The sequence below is a fragment of the Cupressus sempervirens genome, chromosome 6 (genome assembly GCF_028749045.1).
Source record: "Cupressus sempervirens isolate cs-2001-9-10 chromosome 6, ASM2874904v1, whole genome shotgun sequence".
NCBI classification, from domain to species: domain Eukaryota; kingdom Viridiplantae; phylum Streptophyta; class Pinopsida; order Cupressales; family Cupressaceae; genus Cupressus; species Cupressus sempervirens.
Window position 1 is genome coordinate 490,716,438 of NC_143123.1, and position 10,282 is coordinate 490,726,719.

Genomic DNA, 10,282 nt, shown 5'->3' on the forward strand with positions numbered 1-10,282 from the left:
AATGGAGGAAGGGAGGCTGAGCTACTGGTGAAGTGGCACTAACAGACATTTGCCATTGGTAGAGGTGCAGGAGGGGCAGCGCCGGAGTGGCCCGCGGGCGGCGGCCTGGCCGGGCTGCTTGGCGACAGCTCAGCTAGCTGTAGTGGTCGGCGAGCGGTGCGTGGGTGGTCGCCTGGTTGTGCGCTGGCAGAGCGGCCTCAAAATAAGTTTTTAAAAAAATTTTTGCCATAAATCATCCATATGGAAGCTCTGTAACAAATGTTTTTTGCCTCCCGGAGCTCTGTCTCCAAAATAAAAAAGGTTTTATATAAATCCTGACTGCAAACGGCCTTCCGGATCCAATGGTGATGTCCGTTTGGCCCCAATGTGCTCTAAAAAATTATTGATCCCCTAATTTGAAGAAAAAATGCACAAACAAATTAGGGTTTGTGACTTCAATTCACGGCTTCAAAAATCTTTCAACCAAGCAGCAGTAGGAAAGCTCTGATACTATGTTGGAGTTGATGAAAGCCAACTTTGAAGAAACCCAAGATCACCTGCATGTGAAAACCTATCAAAGAGAAGCCAAGGAGAGGAAGAGCATGGAGCAAGGGAAAAACCCTAAACGGACATGAGAGACCATAATATATTGAAATACAATGAAAATGTATTTACAATATGCAATGAAAAGTGATTATGAAATACAATGAGGGAGCCCAAATATAAAGAGCTCTAGGAATCTTCTAAAATAAGCTAGAAGATGCTAGGAGATAAGTATGACAACTAAGCATACATCCACATAAGGTGGAAAGTCCTTGAACAATGTGAGAGGATAAGTATGACTTAGGAGAGAACAAACTCCCGTATTGTCAACAACTTATAACTAACTCCTAGACTACAACTAATTAATAAATGCATTTACCTAAGTAAGCTTAAGTAAATAGAATAAATAATTAGTAATTAATTATTTACTCTGACAGTTTCATCAACTTCAACATGATATTAGAGCTCTAGATCTTCATGCCCTTGTTCTATTTATGAGAATTTTGGCTTGGCTTTCAGATTTGTGTTTTCTCTTTCAGAGGGTTTCATTTTTCAGAGTTTTCTCTATTAAATTAGGGGGGGGGGGGGGGTGTTCACCAATTTTTAGAGCACTTTGAGCCCAAACAGACATCACCGTTGAGCTCAGAGCACCCAAAAATCCATGTTTTCAGATAAATTTTGTCCAATTTGGACACATTTGGAATTTGAGGCTAAATAATATTGCTTCTAGATTGGGCACGTTCCCAAAGTGGTAATTTTCTAATTATTTTCTCATGTTTCCCAAGGAGGTTGTTTTCTAATTTTTTGGTATTCAATTCAAGATTTTGGGGTTCAAAATTTGAGATTTTGGCTTATTCCTTAATACAACAATTTTCTTACTTTTGGCATGCAAGTCGAGATTTTTTAAAATTTTGATTTTTACACATTTCCCAAGGTGATGATTTTTTTACTTTTGGCAAAAAAATCAAGATTTTTTGACATGCAAATTGAGAATTTTGGGCACATAAATCAAGATAGTTTTGGTATGAAATTAGCAAGCTTCCCAAGGTAATTTGTAGTACTAGTGGGCACACTTTTTGAGGCTTTTTGGCATGGATCTTAAGGCGATAATAAATTTTTTTGCCCTTCTAGCACTTTTTTGACCCACATGTGGTTTTTTGGCCATAACTTGCTCTTCCAAACTCCATTTTTTGATCCAAAAGAAGCACCAAAAAGTTGATCATGAGCCTGTCATGATGGTGTAATTTAATTGGATTTTTTATGTTGTTTGGTGACCTGTTTTGTTTGTTAAAGTCAAATTTTATATTTTGCACTCCGAGAGAAATATTTTGAGACATTTTATTTTCTAGATTCTGCTCAAGGCACACCCCATTTAGTTTTTTATTTTTATGCAATCTGATGGATATCTTGGTTGTTTCAGGTTCAAGGATCAATTTTAATGTTTTAGATAATTTTTCATGGGTTATATTATCTATTGTATCAGCCTTATGTCTATTTTGATCTTTTTTGACATCCTTTTGTAGTATTTTTGAAAACACATTAAGATAAAGTATCACTCTATTGCATTATGGCATCTTGCACATCTTTGTGTTTTGTTGTGCTCGCACTACATTATAAAGTTCCTTGGGGGTTTCATATTGGCCATATTCACCATCTTCCTTTGTCAAGTGAGTGGTCCTTCCATGACATTAACCTTGTGATGTGTTGATGACACGTGCCATTATAGGTGTTTGTACTTCTTTTGCACTCTCGATATTCTTGGTTCTTTTTGTAAGAGATATTGCATTTAGTTTCAATGTTCATGCCTTACCTCTTAGCATTACTAGGGGGGGTAATAATGGTTCTATAGCTTTCTTGGTTTGATGGAGCGAGCTATGTATTCATTATTTGATCATATGTACTAGGCAATTGCAGTGGCTAGATACCTATGCATTTTGGTGAGATTGATCATTTACCATATAGACATTATTTTATTCCTATTTTTGGAGGCCATGAAGATACCTTCTATCTTTGATTGATCAACTCTTTAGACTTAGTCTTCTCTACCTAGTCATGTTCTATACAATAGAGGTTCTTCAAATCAATAGTTTGGTAGTGTTTGTAGCTTCATGCTTTAGTGGTGTTCTTCATGATCATCTTTTGTTCCTATCTTCTAGAACATTCTTTCCATCTCTTTTTGGAGTAGGATTTTTTCCATGTGGTTTTCTCTATTTCTCTTCTTTATAGAGATTTGTTTGTGCTTGTTTACTTCATCAAGCCTTGTTGGTAGGACCCCATTTACTTTCAGCAATAGTTTATAGGTTTTTAGCTACTCCATAATTTTATCTTAAGGGGGGGGAGGGGTTAGAGTAATAAGATATTTTCTTATTAATTAAATCATTTTGATTTAATTATTAAGTCAGTTATTATCTCTAGTTTACTTAAGCTAAACTTTAGGCATATGATAATTAATTCTTTTATTAATTATTCTCATGCAACCTAAGTTTTACCCTATTAGGGTTTTGATCTCCTTTTATAAGGATTGATCCCTTTGTAATTTATTAATTCACTTTTTATAATAGCAATTTCTCTTTTTTCTCCTCAAGAATGTCCCATCTATGAATCTAGAAATTTCAGCCTCCATAGCTTTTGCTTCTCTCTTTCTATGATAGGTGTTTGCATGCAGGTGATTCTTGGGAGTTGTAGGGTTGATCTTTCATGAAATTCAACATTAATCACCAACTTCAAAAGACATCATAACATGAATGTTCTAATTTTTATTAAGACATGCTTGGATCTCTGCCTTGTGCTAGATTGTATCTTTGTGAATGATCTTTAAGTTTCTTTGTATTCATACATCATGTTGTAATCAATACATTAATTTGGAATCCTTGGAAGATTTTAACATAGTAGCTTGATGGTGAAACTCTAAAATGAATTGAAACTTCATGATAGTATCTTTTCATGAGTGATTGTAACATTTGAGCACAAAATGGTTATACCATCCATCATCGAAACATAAATTATTTTTTTGTTAATGTTGTAGAAATAAACATCTTTGGGCATCTATCTTTTATATTTCAATTGTAGCAATGCTCTTTCTTCTTTTCTATTGTCCATATATTGCATATTTGATATGCTTAGTGTCGTTTCTACATCAGAAGCCTTTGTACTTCATAGTTTATTTAATATTACTTTTGTTCATGTTTGATACAAGTGGAATTGTGCTTGCCTCTTATTCATCTAATGACCTCTCTAAGGGAATGTTTCAACCTTTCAAAGGATGGAGTTTTTAGAGCCATCCCAAGGCTTCCAAGAATGAGTTCCTAACCACCTAGGTCAAGGCCAACTCACCCAATCAATAATTGTGCCTATTCCCTTACAGTTTCTTAAAAGGACCTTATCCTTCCAAGAATCATTACTCCTAGTGCTATAGGATATTCACTAAATTAGATAACCAACTTCTCAATCAAACTTCTAACATCATGCTTTATCATCCTCTTCAATGGGTTTCAACCATTCTTGGCTCCTTAACCCTTGTTTGGATGAACTGTGCAAATCAATTAATAGTTTGGATAAATAATAATTGATTTTTTGCTCTTTTCTCAAAAATGACCTGAACAAGATACCAATATTTTTACATTTTTTAGTACCCATTTGGAATTTTTAAAGAATATCTCATGTTGGCATCTTTTTTTTTTTCTATCAATTTCATAGTTAACTAAAAAATAAAACTATCAAAACCTTGTTTTCCTTGCTATTTGTGAGTTGGTTGATTGGAATCACATGCCAATACTTGAATGGGGCTTTTGGGCTATTGAAACGTCTCCTTTAGTTTCCTTTTTTATCAACAATACATCCACACTCTGCGCATTCAACCTCAGGGATGTGAAACTTGTTCCAAACTATTGTTTCTTGCTTAGTTGATAAATCTATAGGAACTTCATGTAAAGTGTCAATTATTGATGAAGAAGATGAGACAGAAAGGCAAGTAACCACATACAACCAACCAAGAAGGAGTGAGCATCTCAAGTTTGGACATTTTGGTTATGCCTATTTGAACTTATTGTCCAAGAAAAGAATGGTAGATGGGTTGTCAAAAAGTGTAGAGTAATGTAGCAAGTGTGAGGCTTGTATTTTAGGTAAGCAACATAGGATTCCCTTTAATCCTGGTAATTCTAGAAGGACAAGAGCACCATTAGAGCTGGTGCATACTGATTTAGTTGGCCCTATGGAAACCACTTCTATTGGGGGGGAGTACTTATTTTATGATACTTATAGATGATTTCATCCATAGGACATGGGTATATTTTTTGAAAAATAAATCTAATGCAATTGATAAGTTTTTAGAGTTTAAAGCCTAGGCTGAAAAAGAATGTGGACATTATGTCAAAGTCCTAAGGTCAAATAGAGGGGGGGAGTATACCTCCAATTTTTTTGTAATATTTTTAGGAAAAATGACATCAAGATGGAGCTTACAACCAATTATACTCCACAAAAAAATAGAGTGGCTAAGAGGAAGAATAAAACCATTGTTGAGATGGCAAGAAGCATGATGAAAGAAAAGGTAAGTTCACAATTGAATATTGGGGAAAGGATGTAGCAATAATTGTATATTTGACAAATAGGTGTCCAACAAAGGCATTCTATGACAAGATTCCTCTAGATGGATGGTTGAACACTTTAGGGAGTTTAGGTGTGTAGCATATGCACACGTGCCAAAGGAGAAAAGGAAAAAGTTGGATGAAAAGGGTGTGAAGTGGATCTTCAATGGTTATAGTTTAGAATTAAAGACATACAAATTATATAACCTAGTCACCAAGAAGATCATCATTTCAAGAGTTGTAATAGTTCATTTTTTGTTTAATAGAAAGCAAGCAAGCATACTTGCATATATCTAGCTTATTGTGTTTGTGTTGTCTCCATTTCTTATTCCGCTATGCATTTGGTTGTTTGGAAAAATAGAACAAAAATCTTTGTGAACTTGCTTTATGCATTTTCCAGAATGTGGTTTTTTATTTTTTGGGGTGGGTTAACACGTCACTTTGTTGTTTTTTTTTAAGGAAAAAGTGGTAAGCCACTATAAATCTTACAAATCTTCCAATCAGACACAAATCCACCTTCAATTGACCCTAGCCCACCAGGAAGAGGTCCCCAGCTAGAACATAACTTTGAAGTGCCATGAATCCAATCCAAATCTGAGTTAACCTCATCAATTAAATCCCTAAAATTTTGTTCAATGGGCTGCACAAAAGCTACATTCATACCCCTGGAGTTTGACACATTAGATTCCTTCTACAAATCAATCATAGCCTAACCCACTATCTTTATTCATTCCACCAATTGAACATCCATTAATCTTGGTTCAAGTGGCAAAGCATGTTTTAAATAAATGAAACTGCCAGTGTCTATAGCTTGCTTAAGCGCCTCAAAAACAACATAAAATTCATGTTTGTGCAGAAGTTGAAAATGTGAGAACAAACCACTAACTAATGCCACTCCATTCCATAAGTCATACTTTTGCAAAGACAAAATCAATTTTTTATCAACTAGGTAGTGAGGTTGGATTACCTTATGGGCCAAAGCTTGAAGCATTTCAAGAAACTGCAGGAGATCCATAGCATTGGAAAGGAAAATTGAAATGAGCTGAGATGGGTAGAAAAATAGAAGTGTCGAAGGATTAAAAAACTCTTCACCAATGATATGCTGAATAACTCTTCAAACTGTGAACATGTCACTTTGTTGAGTGTTAACATTTCTCGATTTTGTCTCAGTGTTTGTTTCTATGAAATTGTTCCTATTTTGACTAATTTTTAAAAAAAACCAAAATATTGTTGTCAAAATTTTGATGCCAACAGCTTGTTGTCATCAAAATTTTGATAGCAATTGCATATTTTGGACAAATTTTTCGACGAGGATGGTGTCAAAGCTATATCATCCTTGTTGAATAGTTGGTTGAAATTTCTACACTCCCATCTATTGTCGAACATTCAACAAAAAAAATAGCAATGAAGGAGTTGGTCGAAAAATTGACCAATTTGCACTGAAAACTCAACCAATGCAATGTGTAGAATTTTCTAGTCTTAGTTCGATCAAATACAATATAATATAATTAAATAAAATTATGTTTATTTAATAAAATATATAATACTATATAATAATTTATATTGCTATGTTAAAAAATATATATCATAGTAGATATATTTAATAATATATTTATAATACTATGATTATAGATGTTTGATAATGTATAGATAATATTTATAATAGTATATATAATATTAGAATAATAATATTTATTATATAACATATAATAATAAAATAAAAATGTATAATATTCGTATATTATTATAGATCTTAAATACAAATACTACTCAAACATATTTAAATATGTTTGTAGAACTTTTGGTTTTAAATGTAGAATGTGGTCTTAGATATGAAATTTGAAATTTTGGATTTTTCTGCCACTTTTTGGGTCTACAAAATTTGTTTAGGTATCTGAAGTTTTTAGAAACCCGATTTGATTTTGGGTACCTTATTAAGCTTGGTATTTACCAAGCCTATCTGATCAACTCAAAAATGTCTTTGAGCCATGTTTCTCTGACATATTGAATTCAAATGACTATCTGATGACTCCTTTTTCATCCAACTTCAATGAAATGGAAAGGGATTCTTGAGAACACTTACAAGATCTCATCGATATAATTGTTATCAAATTATGAGTTTGATAAAAAATTATTAGTTGATTTCTAATGAAGATGCGTGTAAAACATTGATTAATATACCAAATGAAAATCGGCTATAACTTTCAACTGTCATAACATTTTTGAAATCCAAAAGTTGTGTCACATTCTATACTTTTCCTACTATAAGAAGAAGAAAAAAGAAAAAATATTTTTGTAAAGTTTTGAATTAGTGAAGGTGGTCATACATGGGAGTTTTTTTATCCTGAAAAATGTTAAAGTAGAAAATTCAAAATTAATTATTTATTTGAAATAAAAATACCCAAAAATATGTGCCACATTTGGACATGAGTCTACTTCTTATATCTAAAATTGTATTAGAAATAATTATCATTTGATTTTGATTACGGTGGTTAGAAATACATGTACTTTTTATTTTTGTCCTAAAATTTTTATACTACCGCATTAAAATCCATAATATTGACCAATCAAAAAACAAATTGGAATAAGGTCTTGTAGTTTACAAACTACATTCAATTTCCTACAAATTCTTTTCTTCTACAATTTTTTTTATATAAAGTTCATATTACTTTAAAATAATTTGTCAAATTGACATAACCTTGGTTTTTTTATTTTTCACTACCACTTAAGGCCATAGTTTGGTTGACCATGATCCTGCACATACCTAGATGATGAAATAGATGTGGAGGATATAGCTAATAGCCCAACACACATTCATTGCAAAGGAGATTATCAAATGAAGGTGAGAGTTGCACATAAAAAATAGACGAAGAAGGAGGTAGACGAGATATGCATTCTTATAAGCCCTAATAGATGTCTTTTTAAGGATCTCCACGTACTGAGGCCAAAGAAATGAATCAAAGTCTTTTAGATGGGTGCATTTGGGTAATTATGTGGATCCAAATTAGGTGTTCGATACAATATTTTGTCAACTTTTTTCTTTTGATTTTTTTTCAAAAATATTGTGTCAAAATGTACTTCTAGTAAAGGTTGCATATGTATAGAAGTCAATAGTTTTTTTCTCATGCTAAAAAGTATAAGTTTTAGGAGCTTTTTAGTTATAGTAGAAGCAAGATGGAAACCACTATAATGTGTGGAACAACCCTTTTATATAAAAATACCTTTTTTGGATAATAAAAAGGGAATTGACCCTAGCCAACTCTGTGTGTGTGTGTGTGTGTGTGTGTGTGTGTGTGACACAACTAGAGGATTAGTGTAAAACATCATTGTTATACACTTTTGACAAATCTAAAGAGAAACAAAGATATGCTTTGGAAGCCATTCTCTTTCCTCACCATAATTACCCACCCCCATTCAAATACATAAAACTAATCAACTATTAGTTGTATGCCCACAAACATACAACTGCAATATTAATTAAGATCTCTACTCTCGTCTATTCAAATTATAACATTCCAAAATATCTAAGAACCTTTTTAAAACCATCTCATTCATCCTTTAACTACGAATCATCCAAATCAAAATTAATGATTAAAAATAGATATAACTATCATATAATTTATTTGATTTTGATAAATGAGGGTCATATATAAAATTTAAACATTCAAATTCTTCTAGATTTAGAGTCAAATAATGTGCCGCGACGTGACCCATGTTGTAAGGGGAAGGGACTTGGTAAATAATCTAAGAGAGCAGTTAATGTGGTTTGAAATTGAAATTCTAGAATAAGGGCTGTTTTTCAAATTACTAAATCAACATGTTGAGATGGATAAAAAGAATTGGATGGAGATTTATAGTTTATTCCCTTTCCTCCTCGCATTTCCACGTATTTCATCTTCACGCTTTTATTAAGATTCCACGTAGCCAATGGGAGGCCAACTTTGACTATTTCATGAATAAGAAACATCTCACAAACTCTTTTTCGTATACTAAGTCCACACATTTCTTAACTACTAATTTAAAAAATAACATATGAGATTTGGCTCACTTTGTTCTTTAGCGTCAACCACGCATTTTTGTTAATCACATAATATAATTTGAGGTTAACAAACTTTGTGTTCCATCCTTATATGTAAAGATTGCTTTTGCTTTCCTCAACCTTGATTATCAGTAAGGAGAATAGAGAAATTTGGTGATCTCTTTCATACGCACTGCACAACGTTTCTTTCCAAGTCTGCACTAAAGCAATAAGTGTTTTGGCAAAGTTTTGCCATATAAATTAGTGTTATTCTGTTATTTCTTTGTGACTGATTTGTTCTCTAGATATATATTTCGAGTTTCATAACAATAAACTTAAGTATATAGATAAATAATGGGGAATTGCATGGGATGTAAGGTTTATGCAGAAACTGAGAAACAGTTTATAAAGGTTATGAAGATGGATGGAAAGTTGTTAGAATACTATCCTCCTCTTGTTGTAAGAGATCTTCTCATGGATCATGATCAGAATTTCATGGTTGCTCATTCAGAGAAAGTTGGTGATGGTCTTCCCAATGATTATGAATTGGTGGGTGGTGCGCTTTACTACCTTATTCCAATATCACATGATGGAGTTGATCAGAAAGGCTTCTCAGCACAGAGAAATTGTGGTGGTGGAGACAAGGAAAGAGTAGCAGAGGATGTGGCTTCTAATTCCTATGGAGATCATGCAGTGAAAGCAGAGAAAGGCATTAGGATCAAATTTGCAGTCTCAAGGAAACAGCTCAAAGATTTAGTTTCAAATGATTATTTGAATGTGAAATTACTGGAAGAGCTTTTGGTGAAGCAGTTTGAGAGTAAGGCTTTGCACCAAGGTGCTTCATTTGTTCCAACCACAGAGTGGAGACCATGTTTAGAAAGAATTTTGGAGGATGAATGAGGTTTTTTAAAAATGAATTCAATCAGATATTGGCAATCTTTGTTTTCATAACCTAAGCTGTTAATCCGACGGGATGGAATAGCTTTTGATGCAGTGTTTTTCTGCAACAATACTTTTAATTGTTTTTAATTAGTCTAATAATATCTTTGTTAAGAATGGTTTTATATTATTCATAAATTTATTTTGTTATTTAAAATTGGAGCAAGAGTCTGTTTTACCACATCTTTTAGTAAAAGTTGTTTAAGATATAATTTTATCA

At 32.9% G+C, this 10,282-nt stretch overlaps 1 protein-coding gene across 1 annotated transcript; it reads left to right on the plus strand.

Annotated features, from left to right (window-relative positions):
- The first annotated feature begins 9,248 nt into the window (after positions 1–9,248).
- Positions 9,249–10,074, plus strand: LOC149553171 (uncharacterized). The gene has a single exon (XM_089789851.1). The coding sequence runs from the start codon at positions 9,478–9,480 to the stop codon at positions 10,021–10,023; it is 546 nt and encodes a 181-aa protein (XP_089645977.1). The 5' UTR covers positions 9,249–9,477; the 3' UTR covers positions 10,024–10,074.
- Positions 10,075–10,282: the final 208 nt, after the last annotated feature.

Coding starts and splice junctions, on each gene's coding strand:
- LOC149553171 (XM_089789851.1), top strand. CDS start 9,478: ATGGGGAATTGCATGGGATGTAAGGTTTATGCAGAAACTGAGAAACAG.